This window comes from Haliotis cracherodii, unplaced genomic scaffold, assembly GCF_022045235.1.
Source record: "Haliotis cracherodii isolate W230 unplaced genomic scaffold, xgHalCrac1.p SCAF_16, whole genome shotgun sequence".
NCBI lineage: Eukaryota > Metazoa > Mollusca > Gastropoda > Lepetellida > Haliotidae > Haliotis > Haliotis cracherodii.
In genome coordinates this window covers 26,139,717-26,166,731 of record NW_027266271.1, presented here as the reverse complement: position 1 = coordinate 26,166,731, position 27,015 = coordinate 26,139,717, and the positions used below count along the sequence as shown (strand labels likewise).

The following is a 27,015-nucleotide window of genomic DNA, read 5'->3' as shown; positions in this document are numbered from 1 at the left end:
CTGTTTTCATTCATCGGGCATTAAATCAATTAAAATACAAAGCACGCAGCATTTGTCAGTAATTTGGCATTTTTTTCAGGTAATAGGTAGCTATCGAACCTGATACGCATATTGTAATATTTTTTCTCTATCATTTTGCAACGGATCAGATGATATTGAAAATAAATCATTTCGCAAGTCAAGGGAAGATGTAACCGCCCCTCAGCCTATGCAGAACTGTTCGGGAGACGAGTATATCCGAGTAGACGCTGTCACAAGCGGCTGTCACACAGGTGGGTACCGCTATGCTGTACAACGCTTGTAAGCCGGACTCCACAGGTAAGACTTTCATACATAACATGGGTGGAGCACAAACTGATATGTTAATTGCAATTTGATTTATTTTATGGCAATTAATACAAATCCGTATGCTGTGGGCTATTGCTTTAGATTAACAGAAATCTTTCAAGTCTTGAAATGACATTTAGGAGTGATACACAGAGAATTTATGGATGTCAACTTATTATGAGGAACACAACGTTTCGGAGTACATGCTTACTCCTTCATCGGGTGAAATCTTTAGGAGGAACACAACGTTTCGGAGTATATGCTTACTCCTTCATCAGGTGAAGGTGATGGTCCTAATGTTGGTCTATTTAGCAACTAGGACGAAGGAGAATGTTGTTGATGACTGGAGAATGATAGTGACAGTTCGGAAACCTCTGGGAACACTGTGGCTGTCTCGTCAATAAGTTGGTTGTGGGTCTCAACACTTTCGATGAAGGAGTAAGTATTTACTCCGAAACGTTGTGTTCCTCAAAATAAAGAAGTTGACATCCTTACATTCTCTTTCTTAATAGAAATCTTTGTTTGCTGCATAAGAATAAGAAGTTTGTAGGATACAGACCGCCGACATATAGCTGGAACATAGCTGAGTGTGGCGTAAAACAACAAACAAACAAACAAACAAATTGTGTGAGGCATGTTGTCTTGACTTGTAATACCTGTTTTAATGACATGGTGATAGGCGCTAGGCGTCACTTCGTCACAAGCAGGTTTACAAGATTTGACTAGGTGAATGGGCTTTAACACCACGAGTACGAGTGTTCACGAACGTTCAGCTCGTTCAATCACGTACATCCCGATTTGACACATATGACGAATTTATCATTACTTGTTGACACTGACAAAGGCTTATATCGGTGAAACATATTTCCGTGACAATTACATTCATCTTTTGACCACCATCGGACTGTCAATATATTAAATCCAAGCGCGAACAGCATCAATTATCAAGAAATTGACGTCAAATCAAGCACGAGGCCTTAAAATGCACACAGTTGACTTGTATGATTTTTACCAGACGGCGACTTACCAATCAGATAGCCAGACTCTTTGACTTACAGTTAAAAACCCTATTCCGCGTATTAGTGAGTCAGTATTATTTTACGCCGCTTTTAGCAATATTCCAGCAATATCGAGGCGGGGGACACCAAAAATGGGCTTCACACATCGTACCCATGTCGGGAATCGAACCTGGGTCTTCGGCGTGACGAGCGAACGCTTTAACCACTAGGCTACCCGACCGCCTCTATTCCGCGTATTAACACTAAATGGAAAAGGTGTGGGAACTCAACGTTCAGGTTTAAAAGTTACGCATGCACTATCAGGTCAATTATCAAGTACCACTGGGTTAATAATGATACGCACTGTCAGCAATATGCAAGCTATACCACGACTGGCTGACCTTGTTCGAATCGGACGAAGAAAACCAGAGGTTGATAGCATGACCAACGAACTACACCGTCGGGGAAGATGACACACAACCAGACAATATTCGTACGAACTAGATAGAGTATAGGAACCTGGGTACCCAAGACCTATTCTGAGTAGGAATTCCCACGGAGAGGTCTCTCGGGTCAAAGATTATTCAGGACCATGAAGCCCTTTTTATTTTGCGGCAGGTTAGGGTCCAATACGCATGCGTGTAAACTGCCGACCAAGTGGTCAGAATATGCGAAGTGGTCGATGGTGTGCCAAGCGTCGTCGTCGTGGTGCTCAAACTACTGATCATGTCTGTCCCCGGCACAAAATCAAGTATTTAGAGACTGCTGGTATTGCTGAAATCATGCTGATTGTACCGCAAAATAACATTCACTCACTATACTTTACCCCTTGCCAACATGACAATAATGTTTAGTACATCACATCAATAGGATTCCTAGTAATCAGGTCAGTAGTCGTGAACGATGATATGTTTTGAGTTATATGGTGTATTAATCCAGCCTATTGTTTGCATGGAAAATGTAATATCATAGATACTAAGCTAAATATACACGGTATACTGAACCTGTATCACATACAATTAACTCATATACACACATTTAAATAAATACCACAGATACTATATAAATATATTACAACACATTATAGATACGAAACGTAATTTCAAGTATATCATATTACAGATACGAAAATTTAAAAAGTATCATACACACTAAAATAAAACACAGTTTATTAAATCATATCACACACACTGAAATGAAATAGACAGTATATTAAATTATTTCACACATACTAAAATGAAATACACAGTATATTAAAATATTTCACATACACACACGCTAAAATAAAATACACAGTTTATTAAATCATTTCACACACTAAAATTCAATACACAGTATATTAAATTATATCACACACTAAAATTCAATACACAGTATATTAAAACATATCACACACTAAAATAAAATACACAGTATATTAAATTATACCACACACTAAAATTCAATACACAGTATATCAAAACGTACCACACACAATAAAATAGAATATACAGTATATTAAAACATATCACACACTAAAATAAAATACACAGTATATTAAAACGTACCACACACTAAAATAAAATACACAGTATATTAAATTATATCACACACGAAAACAAAATACACAGTATATTAAAACGTACCACACACAATAAAATAGAATACACAGTATATTAAATTATATCACACACTAAAATATAATACACAGTATATAAAAACATATCACACACTAAAATAGAATACACAGTATATATTAAAACATACCACACACTAAAATAAAATACACAGTATATTAATACGTACCACACACAATAAAATAGAATACACAGTATATTCAAATATTCACACAAACACTAAAAATAGATACACAGCTTATTAAAACATATCACACACACACACACTAAAATAGAATACACAGTATATTAAAATATTACACACACAGACTAAAATAAAATACACAGTATATTAAAATATTCACACAAACACTAAAAATAAATAAACAGTTTATTAAAACATATCACACACACTAAATTAAAATACACTCTTTTTAAAGTTAAATCACATACACTAAAATAAAATACACAGTTAATAAATTTATATCACACACGCTAAAATAGAATACACGGCACACGCACACAAATTTGAATACACAGTATATTGAAACATACTACACACACTAAATTAAACACACAGTTAATTAAATCACATCATACGCGCGCACGCGAGCACACACTAAACTAAAATGCGCAGTGTATTAGCAAATACACAGTGTATTTCTTCACATTATCATCACATTATCCCTAGAAAATACACAGCGCCAGTTGTTTATATGTGGTGAAAATGAGTTCCTGAAACAGTTGAATCGTACCTTTCTGGAACGAAGAGGCTTGAATAATGCTCTTAATGCCAAGTGTGTTTGGGTTTTTTCACCACCACCCCTGTTGTTTTTTCTTCGGGAGCGGCACTGAAATTAATTAAAATTCTTCATTTAAGTTTTGAATTTCTTATTGTTTTATTTAATGTAATTCTGTCAAAGATTTTCGTGGTAACTTGTAGGCGATCCGTTTCGTCACTGAATAAAAATTTGATTCCGCCTAACCAAGCTTTGGTTTCTGGAAGAGTGTGTTCTCATAAAACATTCGGGTAAAGCCATCTGAACCTGCTTAAAACCAGTCCCATAAATCAGTGCTAAATCTTCAATCAGCGTCCTTAAATGTCAATAGGTGTTCAACAAGCCCCCATATAATGACGTTAGTTCTATAACTAAACCTCCTAATCACTTTTATGTGCCTCGACTTGATAGATACCACCGAATAAGGCAACCTGTGCGTGTTTGGTTGTTACAGCCTTCCTTAGGTACTGACAATTTGTGGGTGTCGGTGTGTGGGTGTAGAGGGTGAGGGGTGGGGGGAAGGGTGTTGTGATTGGACACGATGAATGGACAAGTTGATTTTGTCATAGGTCAAAATAATTGTTTACTGGATATGCCCTGAATCAATATGCATAGTGAACGATCGGCTCCCCCTTTTAGAGAAAACATTGTATGTTTGGTGGGGTGACCATCTGGAAGCAAAACCATTTCCATACCTATTAGAAGCCTCCAGCAATAGCAGAGTTCATTGTACGATTCCAGCCAAATCATAAGGATGAGGTGAGGTGAGGTGAAATGGGGTTTAACGTCGCGTCCAAGATTATTGCACTTATATAGGGACGTGCATGTACGTGTGTGTGTGTGTGTGTGTGGCTGCTTGTACTAGTCCAGACTGATGCCGATTTATAGTGCTAGCTCACTGAGATACCATGTTGCTGTTTTACATCAATATCCCACTCAGACACAGTATACTGACTCCGTGCCGACCAGTCCTTGTCTTAGCCCCTTAATGCCGAGCGCCAGACAGGGTAACAACAAGTACCATCTTTTAACGTCTTTTGGTATGACGCGGCCGGGGATCGAACCCCGGATCTCCCGCTCTCCGGGTGGACGCTCTACCACTAGACCACGGAGGCGGTCTCAAAAGCATGAACCACTTACAATTATTGATGATACCGGAGGTTCGCATATTCTCCAACAAAATTCCCAGATTTCTCCATTACTCGGAATTGAACACTATACAGATATGATCTATATTCCAACCATGCATGACGAGATTCTCCATGGCCAGATGCACGATTACTCTGAAAAGAGTGAGTATGGTTGAACGCCGCTTTTAGCAATATTTCCGCAATATCACGGCGGGGTACACCTGAAATGGGCTTCACACATTGTATCCATGTTGGGAATGTGATATTGCTCGAATATTGCTAAAAGCGGCGTAAAACCATCCTCACTCACCCACTCACTCATCGTGAAAGCTCGTAACATCAACAGGCTGTTTCGGATTTTTAAAGATCTGGGGGAACCCTGCGCTGTATCAGAATAGAATTTGTCTGGACCAGACTATCCAGTGATTGACATCATGAGCACCGATCCACGCAATTGGGATACGATGACATGCATCAACCAAATCAGCGAGCCTGACCACCCGATCCCCTTAGTCATCACTTACGACAAGCATGGTCGCCTTTTACGACAAGCATGGTCGCCTTTTACGGCAAGCATGGTCGCCTTTTACGGCAAGCATGGTCGCCTTTTACGGCAAGCAAGGGTTGCTGAAGACCTGTTCTACCCCGGATTTTCACGGGGAGGACAGTTAGGTAGGCAAAGAATCATTGTCGATCCTCACACAGATACCAATCTGTCATAGGAGGGTGTAATTCTGTCCATGGAAATTGAAGCTGATTACATTGAGCCAATGCAGTCTTTTTCTTGAGCTACATGTTCGTGAAGAAACTGGGCAGAGAGATGTTTGTTTGTAGTTTAACGCAATCAGCAATATTCCAGCTTGGTGACTGTGGTCAGTAAATAATCGAGTTTGGACCAGAGAATCCAGTGATCGACATTATGAACATCGATCCACGTTATTGGGATGCAATCAACATGCATCCACCGGGCCTGACCCTCCGAACCCGTTAGTCGCCCCCTACGACCAGCATAGGTTGAGTGCTACATTCCTACCCGGACCCCGACAGAGCCTTATGATCTGAGGCTGCCATCTTGTTGAGCGTTGAGTGCGCCAGATTCTTAATCCCGCGGAAATGCAAGACACCCACATCTGGTCAGATGAGTGTTGGTCGAATTCCGGATATGTCTTCAAATGTTGCTAGTTATTGTTTGGGGCGACCTTATCAGATAAGCCGAAAAAGCCTTATGTTCAACCAAATTATCCTCTGATTGAAATTGGAATTATTAATGTGTTGATAGAACCATACCTTTGATAATCTGCCTACAATTCTCGGAAGAAACTTTCATACACGCTACACTTTGTAACGAAAGCATATTTAAGTCCTGGGAAAATACTGGTATACATGAATCCAAGGGCGTCTTACTGTTACTGAACGACTGTATTTATTCAAAAGACATCCTCGATTCTCAAGGGCATTATATTACCTTTCTATTATGATAATACCCTTGACCGATGCGTCACCACAGCTTCGTTTCGGAAGTGACGTCATCATGTCTATCTCTCTTATCTCTTTTCAAACCGATATTGTTCCACGTCCATGAACCGTTAACTAGAAATGTATCTGTCAGCACGATTTCATTTTGAAATAACGGGATTGCGTTTTATGTACCTTAAATGACATGGCTACTTTAACTTCGCAAGTGGTTTGAACAGTTTTAACAACATATGGAACGAAGAAAAATAGAGGGAAATCGCGTCCTTACCAACCATCTGTCGTCGCTCGTAAGTGCAGCACGTGATTCAAACAGGTGTGCCCTAAAACAGTATGTCCCAGCAAGACACCTGGATCAACTGTTCCGACTGGGCAAGGCTGAAACGTCAATCAGCTGCACGTTTTGATGTGACTCAAAGTATCATTTGTTTAAGGGGACGGTGGGGTAGCCTAGTGGTTAAAACGTTCGTTGTTCGCTCCGGCGACCAGGGTTCGATTCCCCACATGGGTATGTGCTAAGCCAATTTCTGGCGTCCCCTGCTGTGATATTGCTGGAATGTTGTTAAAAGCGGCGTAAAACCATACTCAGTTATTTGTCTGAATAACATAGTACCTCTACGTGTTAGTTACATCGTTAAGCTTTGTTCGTACTATATCAGATTGTGGTACGAATCCCACATTCGCCCTAAATATGTTTCTAGGTTTGTTAGCGCCGTACGCGAATTGTACGTGTCCTCGTGGTGCTTAAGTCTGAGACATGCATCACTTTGGACTTTTCTCTCACATCTAGCCGACATGTTATAACTGAAATACTGTTCAAAGCGGCGATTAATCAAAACTCACTCACGTTAATGATTTCGAACCAATGGGAAGCTTGTATTCTGTTTAAGATGGAATGGTACATGTGACCTTTGCGAGGATGTTTTTTGGGTTTTTTTTTTTTTAAAAAACATACCTCAATCACATCACGCCATTGTTTGTTCTTCTCAAAGCACGGAAACTGTTAACTGGAGTCGTTGAAACGCTTCCACTTTCAATCTGTGGAATGCTCCGCCAATCCGGGATAAGGGCCAACTTGTACCCTCTCAGGAGGTGAAAGCATTAAAAAGTGATTCTTGTAATTTCAAAAAGATAAATTCAGCTAAATGTCCATCTTTGATTTCATAACTTTATGTCATGCTAAGAGGTTTAAGGTGAATTTGCCCAAGCTTATCCAGAAGCAGAAAAAGTTTTCTTGGCGGAAAACGTCACCATGATGCATCACGACACCCTTCAACCAATCCTGTATGATGACTGCTGATCTTCCAATAATTCATACATCCTTCACTTCAGATTTGTTTTAGTTTCAAGGGACTTGATATCCTGACGTGTTTTATCAGTCGTGTTTGACAAATCATTACCCAGCTTTAAACACATCGCCCAATGGGGGACCCCTCGCCTTGCACCATGGATGTGTAGTAATTCGATCCTTCTAATAGGCAAGTCTAGATATGTGGACAGTCTTAAGATTCCAGTCTCTTGAAGGGACAATTTTTTTCTTTTTCTTCACAAAATCTAGAAATTATGATTTAAAACTGATAATTATTGCCTTACAGACTTGTGCAAGTCTAGGGTTCCCCTTGATCCCTGACATCGCCACACAGCGTATACCGCACGTTCCGTGCAGGCGCTGATGATGTCACAAATATCGTTTTTATAATTCTCTGAAGTCCTTAAAATCTTCGAATCACAAAATGAAGTGGATACTCATTGAAATAATCACAAGTTCGTTGAAAGCAAAAATTGAAGAGGTAAATTTTTATTAAATATAAAACGATTTAAATCCCATTTGTAGGTAAATAAAACATTGTGCAAAATTTATATTAATGCCTTGGTATATTTGCAAGTGTTTGCAGCGAGTTGCCAACCTGAACGTATTCCGAATTTTTTTAAAAATAGACCATAAAATATAACTGATTCATCGAAACATCAGTTCCGCACCCCTTGCCTTTGGCTATGTCTCTCGTATTTCTGAAAGCATAAGCATCATGTCTGTTGTACTATTTCATGACTCGCCACTGATTGGTTTTCCAACTTCAAAATGCAGTTTCTACGTAGAAAAAGTGAATGAATATACCTTGAGGCGACGTTTCGCAATATTCCAGCAAGATCACGGCGGGAACAGCAGAAATAGGCAGCATACATTGTATCAATGTCGGGAATCGAACCCGGGTCTTCGGCGGGAGAAAAGAAGCTGTAACCGCTAGACTACACCGCCGTCGCTATGTAGATTTAATTACAGTGAGGCAGGAACACACTAGTGTTTGAGTGAGTGAGTATTGTTTTACGCCGCTCTTAGCACTATTCCAGCAATATCGCAGCAAGGAGGCACCAGAAATGGGCTTCACAAATTGTACCTATGTGGGGAATCGAACCCGGGTCTTCGGTATGACTAGCGAACACTTTAACCACCAGACTACTCCTCCGGCCCCACATGCGAAAAAGGTTTTGTTGCACTGTAACCATGCTACATTCACTGCTGACTAGCCGTTGTTAGACGTCGGAAACACGCCTGGGTTTGTGTGGAATACACGAGAATCCCCCGGCAATCAGGGATGCGCTGCCTGGTGTCCCATTATGGGAATCTGTTGTGGAAACTCCCAATCACTATGTGTAGAACAGCTGTTCTGATCACATGGCCAGATGACCACGAATGGGCAATGTAACATACACACTATCGACTCGAAATCTGCTTTCAGGGATTTGACCACACACTGACCACTATTTGATATAGAGATCTCCGGTTAGATTTCCTACCCCGACGGCTTGGGGTTGTGCTCATAATATTAATCACTGGTTTGTCTAGCTAAGACACGATTATTAAGTCCGCTTAATCAATCACTAGTTTGTCCAGCTGAGATACAAGTATTTCTTAGGATAAATTAATCACTGCTATGTCTAGCTCAGGCACAATTATTTAGTCCGCTTAATCAATCATTGGTTTGTCTAGCTCAGGCACAATTATTTAGTCCGCTAAATGAATCAATGGTGTGTCTAGCTCAGGCACAATTATTTAGACCGCTAAATCAATCACTGGTTTGTCTAGCTCAGACATGATTATTTAGTCCGCTTAATCAATAACTAGTTTGTCCAGCTCAGATACAAGTACCTTTTAGGCTAAATTACTCACTGCTATGTCTAGCTCAGTCACAATTAATTAGTCCGCTAGATTAATCACTGGTTTGTCTAGCTCAGGCACAATTATTTAGTCCGCTTAATCAATCATTGGTTTGTCTAGCTCAGGCACATATATTTAGTCCGCTATATCAATCATTGGTTTGTCTAGCTCAGGCACAATTATTAAGTCCGCTGAATCAATCATTGGTTTGTCTAGCTCAGGCACGATTAATTAGTCCGCTAGATTTATCACTGGTTTGTCTAGCTCAGGCACAATTATTTAGTCCGCTAAATCAATCTTTGGTTTGTCTACCTCAGGCACAATTATTTAGTCCGCTAAATCAATCACTGGTTTGTCTAGCTCAGGCACATATATTTAGTCCGCTAAATCAATCACTGGTTTGTCTAGCTCAGGCACAATTATTTAGTCCGCTGAATCAATCATTGGTTTGTCTAGCTCAGGCACATATATTTAGTCCGCTTAATCAATCATTGGTTTGTCTAGCTCAGGCACATATATTTAGTCCGCTATATCAATCATTGGTTTGTCTAGCTCAGGCACAATTATTAAGTCCGCTGAATCAATCATTGGTTTGTCTAGCTCAGGCACGATTAATTAGTCCGCTAGATTAATCACTGGTTTGTCTAGCTCAGGCACAATTATTTAGTCCGCTAAATCAATCTTTGGTTTGTCTACCTCAGGCACAATTATTTAGTCCGCTAAATCAATCACTGGTTTGTCTAGCTCAGGCACATATATTTAGTCCGCTAAATCAATCACTGGTTTGTCTAGCTCAGGCACAATTATTTAGTCCGCTGAATCAATCATTGGTTTGTCTAGCTCAGGCACATATATTTAGTCCGCTAAATCAATCATTGGTTTGTCTATCTCAGGCATAATTATTTAGTCCTCTAAATCAATCTTTGGTTTGTCTAGCTCAGGCACAATTATTTAGTCCGCTAAATCAGTCTTTGGTTTGTCTAGCTCAGGCACAATTATTTAGTCCGCTGAATCAATCATTGGTTTGTCTAGCTCAGGCACAATTATTTAGTCCGCTAAATCAATCTTTGGTTTGTCTAGCTCAGGCACAATTATTTACTCCACTAAATCAATCTTTGGTTTGTCTAGCTCAGGCACAATTATTTAGTCCGCTGAATCAATCTTTGGTTTGTCTAGCTCAGGCACAATTATTTAGTCCGCTAAATCAATCTTTGGTTTGTCTAGCTCAGGCACAATTATTTAGTCCACTAAATCAATCATTGGTTTGTCTAGCTCAGGCACGATTATTTAGTCCACTAAATCAATCATTGGTTTGTCTAGCTCAGGCACGATTATTTAGTCCACTAAATCAATCACTGTTTTGTCTAGCTCTGGCACGATTATCTAACATCTAGTCTTTGAAATGAACATATCCTACAGAAAAAACAGTTGTTTAATTATCTTAATAAAAATATAGTAAAAAGGAGCCCAGAGACTCTCTTCATTTTCAGACCTGATACTGCAGTAAACTTGACAAACATTATAGACTTGCATGGGCTGTATTTGATATATTTGTATCAGGGTCTGTAAGAAATAGCCTGGAAGGAACCTTGTCGTAAGTCTAACTTTGTGTACTTCTAAAGGCTTACGACTGTCATATAATGTTTATCACATGGACAAGCCTTGGCTTCGGTACCACTCTTCACACAAACCGCTTGATGCCAGAATTGTCTGATGAACGTTGGAAAATCTAGAATGAAAAAACGCGCGCAAAAAAAATATCCAGATTAATCATAGACAGATGTTTACCAAATGACTTCGTGATTATTTTGCATGATTGATATCAGGAGCAAAAATATTAACGTTTATGAAGTGCTATATACTCATCCATTACAAAATCAGTGTGTCATAAAATCTTTTTTTTCAGGTAAAACAAAACTTGCAATACTTTTCAACCTTTTGTTCAAAATCGATTTCTGTGTAAATATGATACTATCAAACAAATGACAGCTAATTTATAAAATTGTTACAGCACAAACACACATATTGCATTTAATCAATTCGGTGTAATTAATGGAAGTGCGGAACTATACCCTATATGTCCCTACTAAGGCACAGCTGTCCTTCTCTGATCGGACTGTGTGATCAAAACACACGTAAACGAATAAAATATGCTTGCATTCGAAACACAAGGTCACGGTGACCCAGCTACAAGCCATATTATTCCATCTAACAACTGCGAGAACATCACTACTTTTTCCCGACCCCACAAAAGTACAAAGCCTGTTTTTTAAACTCATAGCGAGGTGTTGTTGCAAAGCAGTTACCTCCCTTACACCGTGATCACGCTAGACTCAGAGTGTGTAATATTTTCCAAACAACAGATAGTGTGCTCTATTCAAGCCGGCGGGGTTACACCACATGACCCGACTGGGTGGGGCTGGTCGCACAACTCCATGCGACTTACTAGCAACGCCCACTTCCCCCGAGCGGCGTTCCCATGGTGACGGTCGGGGGCTGGGGCGGACTATTTTTGCAGCGGAGTAATAACTATCCAAGCTTCTAGTTGAGCGTATGGATTCGAGTTACAAAAATCGGATCGAACCGTTTTCCCTAAATCATTTATGAATTCGACAAACGTGTTAGAATTGTTTTGTTAATTGAGCGCAACACCATATGTTATCAATTTACTCGAATTTAATTTTGTGCATACCTGCATTCCACAAGCTTGAATAATAACGTTCATAAAAAAAATCATAATTCAATAACTCAATATACTCGCTGAAGTAGTGTTTATGATGTCAATATTCAGACAGAGATCCGTTAAATAAAGATAAAGCCTACCTATGAATAACATATTTGATATCCTACACTGCATTTTTATTTTCACTAAAGTCATTTAAAATTACCTTCCATCACTTTTTAAAAGGAACTTTATCGTCTGCTGTGGATCGTGTGTGGGATACCTGTGACGGGGTTTTATGCGTATTATACCGTCATGTTCCGAATGATCTTTATTTCAAATAGGTTCTATATCAAACTGATACTTTGGGGCGGAAAATGATCAGTTTGATCATAAATAGTCGGCTGGAAATTATATATCTACTTTGAAAAACGGCATTGTTCGGCACGATGAAGGATATAAAATAATTCTGAAACAAGAGTAAACATGATTTAAGCAATTTCGTCTTTATGTTATCGTAGTTACGTGTTAACCAGACACAAGAGAAGTGGCCACTGAAGTGTAAGTATAACACAACGCCAGGTAAAATAATTCCAACTTCAACTGGCTATATTACTTTATTTAGTTGTCCTGGTTGTTATATTTTTCTGAAAAAAAGACCACCGAAATTTAAGCCCATTGACTTCAATTCAGAATCTATTCTGAATAAATCAATCGCTTCAAAATAAAGTCATCTTTTTAACGTCTAGAGTGACGTCATTTTCAAAATGGCGCATTCTTGTAAACTGAGGGGTTAAAGAAAGTATAAAGGCATGTTGGGTGGTGGCTAAAAATGATATGAAATGGTTATTCGATGCGATGTATTTGATTCGGTATGATTGTTGTTCTTGGACATTATGTTTGCAGTGTTTCGGCGACTGTTTTCATCCTAGTACTGTTTTGATAACGTTTTCAATTTTGGGGGTCAAATTCAATGTTCAAATGTATACAGTGGTAAATGGGAGTGATGAGAGTGAGTGAGGCAGATTTGGACATCTTGCGACGTGAGATTACTGAGCTGCGCGTGTGAGTAAGTTAGTTTTAATGCTGTTTTGAACAGTATATAAGTTGTAGCATTGCGTGTCAGATTGATCCCCGAAGTGATGCAGACCTCAGACGTTTACCATTTTGGTGAAACTTATGAGCACGTGTACGTTGCCGACAAACCGACAAACATAATCACGGCAAATCTGGGATTCTGACCCACCATCACAGATTTTTTTCACGCCTAATGTACGCAACTCTGCACAGCGCATGCGCCGCCTTAGACGACCGGGCCACCTGTGTCCCCGCTGTGCTTCTTACGTTTGCAAAGATTTGTTTGTTTGTTTGTTTTTTGTTGTTGTTTAACGCCACAATCAGCAATATTCCAGCTATATGACGGCGGTCTGGAAATAATCGAGTCTAGACCAAACAATTCAGTGATTGATATCATGAGCATCAATTGGGATATGATGACATGCTTCAAACCAAGTCAGCGAGCGTGACCACTCGATCCCGTTAGTCGCCTTTTACAACAAGCACAGTCGCCTCTTACGGCAAGCATGGGTTGCTGAAGACCTATTCTACCCCGGATCTTCACAAGTCGATACATGTTAAAAGAGTTTACTTTTTCGGGATCATGTGTTTGTTTATTTATTTTGTGTGTTTTTCTGCTTATATTTCAGGCATGCGTCCATACGGGCACTATTCCCCCGACAAACAGTACGCTAATTACTTCCCCCCGCATCTACTGACGTACAACGGTGAGACAAGTAAGTAAACAAACTTGAAATACAGATTTGCTAAAGAACAACAAATAGACCCAAACACAAGAGGCGATCAAATATTGAAACTACTTTTGTTCATTTAGAAAAGAAAGTATTTCAAGACGTGTGGGTGTTATGCTTTACGTGTGGGCAACTTCTAAAAATAAATCAACCAAACCCAAGAAAATACTTGAAACCCTCGGCAATTTGTGGTTATTTTTTTTGGTGGTTGTTTGTACACATGGGAAATTTTCTATTTCAGACAAGAGTAAACTTGAATATAACTTGTATTTTTCCTCATTTTCCTCACACATGACCTAGTTTTAGTCTCCGGCAAGGATGTTCGGTTTAAACCTTTTTCACATCTTAATACTGAATATATATTTTATTTCAGCAGGAAGTGTTTTTGTGTTGTTTGTATAGACATACATTCTTAGTATTTATTATATTTACAATGAAAAGTCTTGCATAACGAATGATGTGTAGCAGCGGGTGTCATGTTTATATAGTGCTGTTAGTCAGTACATTGTAAGGCATGTATTACATTTTTAGCAATATGCTTTCTTTATTTCAACGTACGCGTTTGCGAAGAACAATAGATGCGCAACAACTACTGTAACCCTTGAATAAGTGCCTGCCTTGAAAACACGCCTACTGTCAAACTCTGTTCCCTTAACGCTTGTGATGTTTTTGTTTGTTTGTTGTTTAACGCCACACTCAGCAATACTCCAGCTATATTACAGCAGTCTGTAAATAATCGAGTCTGGTCGAGACAATCCGGTGATTAACATGAGCATCGATCCACGCAATTGGGATCGGATGACTTGCATCAAACAAATCCGCAACCACCCGATCAGTTGGTCGCCTCTTACAACAAGCACAGGTTGCTGAAGACCTATTCTAACTCAAACCTTCATGGGAAAAAGACTTGTCAAACCCCCGAATGTGGCACTGAAACAATATAAAATAAAGGTGATGTAATCGTCTGCTTGAAAATATAAACGGCCGGCCTCGAAATAAGGCCGACTTCCCAAAATAAATATACAACCAGCCCTTACTCCAGGTTTTACGGTAGGATTAACAGCTACAGCTATGCAGATCAGCCATCTGCCGTGGTCTCACCTGCTTTTTTTTTTTTGCAAGGGTGTGAATCTCACAGGTATGACAGTGTTGATTAGATGTATAGATAGCTGCATTTGTTCTCGTGGACAGACCGCCCTAAACCGTGAGGTGAGGTGAAGTGACATGGGGTTTAACGTCGCGTCCAAGATTATTGCACTTATTGCTTGCACGTATGTGTGTCTGCTTGTACTAAGGCTGGTTTTATAGTGCTAGCCCACAGAGATACCATGCCGCAGTTTAACGCGGATACCCCACTCAGACACAGTATACACCGAGCCGACCAGTCCTTGTTTTAGCCTCTAAATGCCGAGCGCCAGGGTAACAACAAGTACAACCTTTCAATGTCTTTTGGTATGACGCAGCCGGGGATCAAACCCCGGCCCTTCCGCTCTCCAGGCGGACGCTCTACGACCAGACCCGGAGGCGGTCCCTAACCCGTGACGGGCCTTTCTAAACAGGTCTTGTCTTATGCGTTCTAACAATCATACGTTAATCAACGTCTCAGCTGAGACAGTGGGAAGTAACGACCACGTCCGTCACCTATAGGTCACTATCATTATCAGCGGTAATTATCGACTAGTCGAAATATTGCTTCGCAATTGTTCATGGTCCTATGGCTCGCTACTTTATGTATAGTATTGATAAAAGTGTAAAAATGAAATAACGCTCTCGATCAATGGTTTTATGCAAATTCCCTTTGTTTGAAAAGAAATATTGCATTCACTTAGAATATGTTAATCACACTTTGTTAACAACTTCTGCTGGACCTCGGACTTAAAGCTTTGTTTGTTTGTTCTTTAACGCCACACTCAGCAGTATTCCACACACATGATGGCGGTCTGTAAATAATCGAATCTCGACCAGACAATCCAGTCTTTGACATCATGAGCATCGATCCACCCAAATGGGATACAATGACATGCACCAACCAAATCACCGAGTCCCGTTAGTCGCCTCTTTCGACGAGCGTAGTCGCCTTTTACGGCAAGCATGAAGATCTATCCTCACCCGGATCTTCATGGGTGTGGACTTCAAGTGAACATGTCGGGCATTGACGTCTTTAGTGTGGGGTGGTGGGGGTGATGGTGTACTGTAATGCCGGGAACATGTGGCCATTGTAATGAGTGCCCTGTGTGAAACTGGGACATAAAGGATTATCATTAACTGCAAAGTTCAAATGCTTCCTACAAATTGGAGCTAGCAGTCAAAGAAAATGGTTTTTGAAGGACGTGAACTAAGTTTACTTGAACAGCCAAATTGTTCTTAGTCTATTGTCTCAATAGCATATTTATCCTACTATCGCAATGCTATTGACATAGTGGTTCTCGGTTGTAGTTGTGTCTCAATAGTGTTTGAAGTATTGCAACAGTAGAAATGTCTTTCAAAGTCACCCCTAATAATCGCCCTTGCATGTCCGGTCATCTCTTGTAGGTCGCCTGGTCATCTCTTGTAGGTCGCCTGGTCATCTCTTGTAGGTCGTCTGGTCATCTCTTGTAGGTCGCCTGGTCATTTCTTGTAGGACGTCTGGTCATCTCTCGAAGGACGTCTGGTAATCTCTTGTATGTCGTTTCATCATCTCTTGTGTGACGTCTGGTCATCTCTTGTGAGTCATCTGGTCATTTCTTGTAGGTCGCCTGGTCATCTCTTGTAGGTCGTTTGGTCATCTCTTGTAGGTCGCCTGGTCATCTCTTGTGTGTCGTCTGGTCATCTCTTGTAGGTCGTCTGGTCATCTCTTGTAGGTCGCCTGGTCATCTCTTGTGTGTCGCCTGGTCATCTCTTGTAGGTCGTCTGGTCATCTCTTGTAGGTCGCCTGGTCATCTCTTGTAGGTCGCCTGGTCATCTCTTGTAGGTCGTCTGGTCGTCTCTTGTAGGTCGCCTGGTCATCTCTTGTAGGTCGCCTGGTCGTCTCTTGTGTGTCGCCTGGTCATCTCTTGTAGGTCGCCTGGTCATCTCTTGTAGGTCGTCCGGTCATCTCTTGTGTGTCGCCTGGTCATCTCTTGTGTGTCGCCTGGTCATCTCTTGTAGGTTGCCTGGTCGTCTCTTGTAGGTCGTCTAGTCATCTGTTGTAGGTCGCCAGGTCATCTGTTGTAGGTCGCCTGGTCATCTCTTGTAGGTCGCCTGGTCATCTCTTGTAGGTCGCCTGGTCGTCTCTTGTAGGTCGTCTAGTCATCTCTTGTAGGTCGCCTGGTCATATCTTGTAGGTCGTCTAGTCATCTCTTGTAGGTCGCCTGGTCATCTCTTGTAGGTCGTCCGGGAACTCTTGTAGGTCGCCTGGTCATCTCTTGTAGGTCGTCTGGTCATCTCTTGTAGGTTGTAGAACGCCATCAATCTATCCTAACCCATCCTCGCTCATCCAGTGTATTAAATATCCATTCTATTCTATATCTCAAAGTTAGCATAGAATTTATCTCGCTAATGACAGTAATTTGATTGGATTGGCTTGTTTTGGCGTCGTTTGAATTGGGCCAAGGAAGTCATGGTACTGAATGAATCGATTGTACATATACTAAAAGTGTGGAGAAATAATTTCGTGTATGGTCGAGGATGACCGTGCCTTGACGAGTGGTTTCTGGTGTACACAGAGAGAAGATTGGTCAATCTTTAAATTCATATTTTATAGTATATATCATCATGCTTTAATAATGTCCAGTTATCAATTATACCACTGTTACAATTACTTTAGATATATTTGTATTATAGTGTTAGATGTACCGACTGAATCACATGACAATGAACCCAACCAACTTGACATTATTCCCTTTCCTTTGTTGTTGTCATTATAATACATACAGGAGAATTACATTCGGAGAACCATGTGTTGAATCTGTGTCAGTCGCTCTACACGTGTTTATGTATATAGATTTACACGCTGTTGTGTTCAACCCAATTCAAAATATGTACACAGTTTGATACCAGATGCACATTTCAGGCAGTCGTATAGACACACTGCAGGGGTACATCAGTGAAGCTAGCTCTTCGCACCTATTTAGAAGTTCAGGGACATATGTAACCAAGTCGTCCAAGTTGGCTTGTTCACTTTGTGCGAGTTACGTCCCGTAGCACTCCTCGGATCCGCTGGTCCTGGGTTCGAATCCCAGAATCTCTTGGATACCTCTTTCCTCCATTAGTAGGGGCCACGGTTGTCTGAGGTGTCCCTTGGGTGCGCTAGACAGAAACCAATGATCATTAGTTCGAACTTTTGTTTCTAGGTTTGTCAGCACCAAATATGTGGTCGTGGGTTTCACAAATGTGTTAACATCTAAGGTCTTCATCACCTCGGGATTTCCTCCCACATACAGCAGACACGCCGTGATATAACTGGAATACTGTTCAAAGCGGCGTTAAACACAACACACTTACTTACTAACAGTTCGTTGCTCTGTGACGAATATGGATATATTTTGTTCAGGCTATGAGACGGCATTGGTGCTTGTCACCAATTTGTTCAACAAGCACAGGCATACACATTGTCAACTCAACTGTTGATGGAGGTATATTTCCATGATACAAAACACTGATTCTCTAAATTGTCAAGTGTATGTTTTAAAAGAATTACATATCTGATTAGTCCGAAAAGTTAAGTAGTATATATACAGTAGTCCTTGTAGACGGACTATACTCCATTGTCTAGTTTCCCGTCTACGTCTTGACATTTGAGTGCCAAGTAGTGTCATGTGTTAATTTGGGCAAGCATTAGTTGGCGACAAATCACACTGACAATTTGTTCAAACGTAGTCCGCCTTAAATACATACCAAATATACAACTGTGGCTTGTTTGCCGATTGGATAAAGCTCTAGTTCGAGACGTACGACCCGGTTTCTTTTACCAACATGGACAGATTTCAGATGTCTATCTATCGTAACATGGTGGAGTATGTTATAGAGAGACATCATAGATCTGAGCCCTCAGAGAGGGTTAAAGATGGAGTCATAGATGTAAAAGAGACACGGCCCTGCTAGAGTTAAAGGGGGAGACATATTTTAGAGACAACATCGATCCCAGCCCCACGAGGATTAAAGGTGCAGTCACAGATTAGCGACAGAACATTGATACTAGCCCTGCGAGGGTTAAAGGTGCAGTCACAGATGTTACAGACACAACATGGACCCAGCCCTCTGAGGGTTAAAGAGACAGTCAATGAAGTAAGAGACACAACATGGACCCAGCCCTGTGAGCGTTAAAGAGACAGCCAATGAAGTTAGAGACACAACATGGACCCAGCCCTGTGAGGGTTAAAGAGACAGCCAATGAAGTTAGAGACACAACATGGACCCAGCCCTGTGAGGGTTAAGAGGCAGTCAATGAAGTAAGAGACACAGCATAAACCCAGCCCTGTGAGGGTTAAAGAGACAGCCAATGAAGTAAGAGACACAACGTGGACCAAGCCCTGTGAGGGTTAAAGAGACAGTCAATGAAGTTAGAGACACAACATGGACCCAACCCTGTGAGGGTTAAAGGAAGAGTCACAGATTGTTATAGCGACATCACTGTTATCTCAGGAAGGGGTTGTGACACATTGCACGATCTGATTTGCCGAACTTGAACTTACCCAAAACCTAGCACCTAGTGTGAGATGCGTTAAACTTGGCACAATCATTGAGACACATACACAGATCAATATCCCAGAAAGGCATACCGGATTTGTTTTCAACAAACAGAAACAACAGCTTGGGCATTCTTATCTTGATCCGACATTGCTTGTTTCTGCAACAAATCTGCCATCTGCAATATGAAATGGTTGTTTACGAGGGTTGGTCAAAAATATCTAAGCCCGACTAACTTTCAAATATGGGCCATAACAAAGTGAACTAGTCAATGTAGTACATTGGAGTAGTTAATTGCATGTGTATTTTGTCCGTTGAGGCCGTTTGTATATTAGTGACAGCCAGTTAAACGTGATAGGGGCCCATATGGACACAGAAATGGAAAAGAACGAGTACCGAGCAGTCATCAAATGTTTTGCTTTAGAGAAAAGTACTCCCCAAGAAATTCCAGACCCCATGTCACAATTGTATTGGGATAAGTGTCCTAGCTATTCTACTGTTACGCGTTGGGAAGCCATGTTTATGGCTGGGAGAAAAAGTCTTGATGATGATCCTAGGTCTGGACGTCCCTCAACTTCCATCAATGATGATTCAATCAAGGAGATGGACAAACTACTGTCAGATAGACGTATTACCATTGCTGAACATGAGGAAGACACAGGTCTAAGCCATGGATCCACTGAAACTATTATTCATCAACATTACTGATGAATAAGATATTTTTGCTCTATGGGTGCCAAATGTTCTAAATTCATATCTTAAGGAAAAGGAAACTGACATTGCCAGAGACAATTTACAGCTAATTGAGGAGGATTTCGTCAAATTCAAAAAAATAATACCGGGTGATGAAACATGGGTCTACCACTATGCTTCCCAAGTCAAAACATCAATCCATGGAATGGCACCATTCCATTTCAACGGCAAGAAAGAAATTCAAGTCGTCAAGATCAGAGAAGAAAGTTATGGCCTCTGTATTATGGGATGCAAAAGGTGTGATCCTTGTTGATTACTTAGAAAGTCAAAAGACAAGTACCGATGCCTACAATGCTGATTTGCTTCATCGCCTGAGAAATTCTATCAAAGAAAATCGGCGCGGAATGCTGACTGCTGGAGTTCTACTCCTTCAAGACAATGCCTCTTCTCAAACCTCTCGACTTTCAAAGGCTGCCGAGCGACAACGTGGATCGAAGAGCTAACTCAAAGCTGCCGCAAATGTGGTTTTCAGGGTGGCGTCAGAAAACATCTTCCTGGGTGGAATTGATAAGCTTCGCTGTCGATATGAGAAGAGTATTGAAAAGCAGGAAGATTATGTTGAAAAACAGTTTCACAATTGTTGGTTTTGTTTGTTAGGCTTAGAACATTTTGACCAGCCCTCGTATGAATATAGCGTAATATCACGAGCAATACTGAATTTATTCATACCTGTCTATATTTAGCATTTACATATATATCTGTGCCTAATCACAGCAACACAGTTATACCTCATACACCACAGTTATACCTCATACAACACACTTACACTTCATACAACACAGTTCTACCTCATACAACACAGTTACACCTTATACAACACAGTTACACCTCATACAACACATATTTACCCCATACAACACAGCTACACCTCATACAACACAGCTACACCCCACACAACACAGTTACACCCCACACAACACAGTTACACCTCATACAACACAGCTACACCTCATACAACACAGTTACACCTCATACAACACAGTTACACCTCATACAACACAGTTCTACCCCACACAACTCAGTTACACCTCATACAACACAGATACACCTCATACAACACAGTTACACCCCACACAACACAGTTACACCTCATACAACACAGCTACACCTCATACAACACAGATATACCTCATACAACACAGTTACACCTCATACAACACAGTTACATCTCATACTACACAGTTCTACCTCATACAACACAGTTACACCTCATACAACACAGTTCTACCCCACACAACACAGTTCTACCTCATACAACACAGCTACACCTCATACAACACAGTTACACCTCATACAACACAGTTACACCTCATACAACACAGTTACACCTCATACAACACAGTTACACCTCATATAACACAGCTACACCCCACACAACACAGTTACACCTCATACAACACAGTTTCACCTCATACAGCACAGTTACACCTCATACAACACAGTTACACCTCATACAACACAGGTACACCTCATACAACACAGTTATACCTCATGCAACGCAGCTACACCTCATACAACACAATTATATCTTATACAACACAGTTATACCTCATACATCACAGTTATACCTCATACAACACAGCTACACCTCATACAACACAGATATACCTCATACAACACAGTTACACCTCAAACAAAACAGTTACACCTCATACAACACAGTTCTACCTCATACAACACAGTTACACCTCATACAACACAGTTCTACCCCACACAACACAGTTCTACCTCATACAACACAGCTACACCTCATACAACACAGTTCTACCCCACACAACACAGCTACACCTCATACAACACAGTTACACCTCATACAACACAGCTACACCCCACACAACACAGTTACACCTCATACAACACAGCTACACCTCATACAACACAGTTACACCTCATACAACACAGTTACACCTCATACAACACAGTTCTACCCCACACAACACAGTTACACCTCATACAACACAGCTACACCTCATACAACACAGTTACACCCCACACAACACAGTTACACCTCATACAACGCAGTTACACCTCATACAACACAGCTACACCTCATACAACACAGTTACACCTCATACAACACAGTTACACCTCATACAACACAGTTATACCTCATACAACACAGCTGCACCTCATACAACACAGTTACACCTCATACAACACAGTTACACCTCATACAACACAGCTACACCTCATACAACACAGTTACACCTCATACAACACAGCTACACCTCATACAACACAGCTACACCTCATACAACACAGTTACACCTCATACAACACAGTTACACCTCATACAACACAGCTACACCTCATACAACACAGCTGCACCTCATACAACACAGTTACACCTCATAGCTATGAGAATGGTGTGGGGGCTCACTGATAAGGGAAGGGAAGGCGACTTTACTCCCTAGAGAAGCCATGTCAGCAAATGGGTCCGGGGAATTTTCACAATAGAATGGAAATAGAACTTGATTAGGGAGGATGTCCGAAGACTAGTTAATTGCTCATGCTATCAACCACTTGGATACCTGGCCACCAGTGACCGGTGATCGATTATCTACAGATCGGCTTGATAAGTATTGCTGTCTGTGGTGTAAAAACATTACTGAATTATCTCGATTTCGACGTTCAGCGTGAATGACGCCATTATTCGCAAACACGAAAACAACGAAAATAGCTCCGATTGAAATTAGAGTCACCTCCCTTTCCTAATATCAACTACTAATAATGCGATTTCGCCTTTTACAAGCTATCCGGTCACCTCGAACTACGGATAAATCGATACAATTAATATTGCTCCCCTACCCTGTATATCTCGCGCCTCCAGATTGATCGAATGATGACCAAGATTATAACTCAATGTGACTACATTTATTGACCCATCTCTATTAATCACCTCCACTGTCAGTTGTCAGACTACAGATTACAACCTGTCCTAGCAGAGTCTGTAGCCAATATGTACATCTCACAATATAGCATTTTCATCAGATAGTTTTTTTTGTGTCTTGATCAACGCACCTGGTCACTCATGTACCTTGAATCCTATTGAAATATCGAGTTGGTGACCCGTGAAGATCCGGGTTAGTACAGGTCTTCCGAAACCTATATGCTTGCCCGAACGGGCGATTATAATTGTCGTAAGATCGATGCCTATGATATTAATCACTAGGTTGTCTGGTCCAGACTCGATTATTTACAGACCGCCGTCATATAGCTTGAATATTGATGTGTGTGGCGTTAAACAAACAAACAAGTGGCTGTATTGTATAGAAAGCACCCCACCATGCGCACTGGATCAGCTGTGTGAGCTGACTGACTGGTGTCGACGTACCAGACCACCACGACTATTTAACGCCTCCGTATATCTGATAATGCTTGTCGCGGTGTAAAACTACATATATGCCCTTTACCGCCTTGTCTGTACATAGTTCCATGCATACTTATACACGGGAAGGATGTTTCCTGTTCCATACCTTAATTCCTTGTAGCATTTACATTTCATTACAGAATACCTTCTGGCACGCCCTAATGTCATTTTAGATAGAGCCATATCTACTTCCTACTCAGACTTTATTGTATTTATCTCGCAACAGTTATGTATATGTTTATTGTTGTTAGTTAATATGGTTTACGTTCAAGAATATATATTGATGTAACCATAAACAGTTCAACCTCGTTAGTCCGAACACCGTAAACCCAGAATCCCGTTCTTTTAGACGAGCCTGCTGGAGACGTATTTATAGATAAAACGGAACATCACTCTGAGCTCATTATTCGTTAATACGGACAATTTCGTTAGAGCGGTATCGTTCGGATTAGCCAGGTTTCACTGTATATTGTTATCAAAATAAAAAATTCAACACACCGAGCTCCCCATCATATACGACGTCAAGGTGCCAACTATATCGAGGTAGACTTGATTTCTTAGTGATGACGTATCTATCCATAGAGGTGCCAACTATATCGAGGTAGACTTGATCTCATAGTGATGACGTATCTATCTATAGAGGTGCCAACTATATCGAGCTGGACTTGATCTCATAGTGATGACGTATCTATCCATTGAGGTGCCAACTATATCGAGGTAGACTTGATCTCATAGTGATGACGTATCTATCCATAGAGGTGCCAACTATATCGAGGTAGACTTGATCTCATAGTGATGACGTATCTATCTATAGAGGTGCCAACTATATCGAGGTAGACTTGATCTCTTAGTGATGACGTATCTATCCATAGAGGTGCCAACTATATCGAGGTAGACTTGATCTCATAGTGATGACGTATCTATCCATAGAGGTGCCAACTATATCGAGGTAGACTTGATCTCATAGTGATGACGTATCTATCCATAGAGGTGCCAACTATATCGAGATAGACTTGATCTCATAGTGATGACGTATCTATCCATAGAGGTGCCAACTATATCGAGGTAGACTTGATCTCATAGTGATGACGTATCTATCCATAGAGGTGCCAACTATATCGAGGTAGACTTGATCTCATAGTGATGACGTATCTATCCATAGAGGTGCCAACTATATCGAGGTAGACTTGATCTCATAGTGATGACGTATCTATCCATGGAGGTGCCAACTATATCGAGCTGGACTTGATCTCATAGTGATGACGTATCTATCCATAAAGGTGCCAACTATATCGAGGTAGACTTGATCTCATAGTGATGACGTGTCTGTCCGTGATATTGATGGAATATTGCTAAAAGCGGTGTAAAATCATACTCACCTACTCACCCATTAAACAGATTGGCAAGAAGACCTTGACTTGAAAAATCAAAAAAGCATCTTTTGAATGACTTGAATTAATCTTGGTGGCAAGGACTAATGTGTTGTCGCATCAGAAGATGCAGTTCTTATAAACGAGGTTCTATTGCATATGCATGCACATGCATAACTTCATGTTGTACGAGAGAATGCATACCCTCATTTTGTTCCTGAAGAACCCAATCAATACCATATTCAGTCACGTGTTGATATCTACGAGGATTAACTTTCAGTTTCATACGCCCACTCGCTCGTCCACCTACCCAGGCAAACACCCACCCTGATCCAGCCATTCAACACTACCCACCCACTCACTCACTCACCCACGCAAACACCCACCCTGATCCAGCCACTCAACACTACCCACCCACTCACTCACTCACCCACACAAACACCCACCCTGATCCAGCCACTCAACACTACCCACCCACTCACTCACTCACCCACACAAACACCCACCCTGATCCAGCCACTCAACACTACCCACCCACTCACTCACTCACCCACACAAACATCCACCCTGATCCAGCCACTCAACACTACCCACCCACTCACTCACTCACCCACACAAACACCCACCCTGATCCAGCCACTCAACACTACCCACCCACTCACTCACTCACCCACACAAACACCCACCCTGATCCAGCCACTCAACACTACCCACCCACTCAAACACCCACCCTGATCCAGCCACTCAACACTACCCACTCACTCACCCACTCACCCATGCAAATACCCACCCTGATCCACCAACGCAACACATTCCCTCACTCATTCAGTCAGTCACCAAAACACCCATCCTGGCTCACCCACCCACTCACTCACTCACTCACTCACCCCGTCTTGAACGTTTAAGACCTGCATTACTTCAAGCTTCCCGCTACATAAAACTGACATTTAGAGATATTTATTAAATACGGTTGAAAACGTTTAACCCCCTCACTCACTCTGTGAGATATGCAATTTACCCATTAACACAAGTTGTACGCGAACCAAGCTCCCGGACTCGATTAGAACTGAGTCGTCAGCGGCCTGTTCAGCCAAGATATAAAAATTATTTAAGCGGCAATGCGTAATGTGTTACTCATACCCTCCACTCAAAATGACTCCAACTTTATAAAACCCTATTAACTCTCATAACAAACAAAACCACGTTAAAATCGAACTTGGTCGAAATAAATGTAATATTCGCATCCATTATCAAATTATTATTCGTTTTTTTAAATATAAACTTTCTGTTTTTATCAGTAAACACGTCATAGGAAGTAAAGTAATAAACATCCTGATGCATTATTCAAATGAATGTTATAACGTGAATGGGGATGCATGAACAAATATTTAATAGCGCCAGTTAAAGGTTTTAGATAAGCGTCTCACATTGGTTCATTATTATTTAATTGCGTGGAAAACGCAAGGTTTTTACGTGATGTCACTAAGTTCCGTGAATAATTAAACTGTTTTATACGGCAGTTTGCTAACGATGTGATCTGTCGAACAAGTGCGATTTTTTACGACATCCACGAACATGTAACTGCTGCTCTGCCGACGATGGCACCAGCGTTGCCTGTGAGCGCGGTCTTAAATAAAATCTATGATTTCTCATCTATAAATCTATTTGTCGGATGCATTTATTAAATGTTTATGCCCAAAGTTTTTATATACGTTTGAAAAAGATAAAATTTCTTGTAAATCTTTGTTTGTTTTATTTTAGGCCTTTCTCCGTTATACATTAAAATTCTTTGTTGGAAGATTGATAACAACAGCAGAGACACTAGATTAACACGAAGGGGAAGTTGCTTTTTGTTGTTCCATTGGTCATCAATAGCAGCTTCACAGCCCCAATGAGCTTCGTGGAAAGGTTTACTCTCTAGAAAACCAAAATATTTATATGTACGAG

The 27,015-nt window shown here is 40.9% G+C and overlaps 1 protein-coding gene across 1 annotated transcript in view; it reads left to right on the top strand.

Annotated features, from left to right (window-relative positions):
• The first annotated feature begins 253 nt into the window (after positions 1-253).
• Positions 254-27,015, top strand: part of LOC139464010 (NGFI-A-binding protein 1-like) — a 129,121-nt gene continuing 102,359 nt past the window's right edge. The window contains exons 1-2 of the mRNA XM_071245520.1: positions 254-318; positions 13,828-13,914. Coding sequence (XP_071101621.1) covers positions 285-318; positions 13,828-13,914 — 121 coding nt within the window. The 5' untranslated portion in view covers positions 254-284. The remainder of the gene's footprint in view (positions 319-13,827; positions 13,915-27,015) is intronic.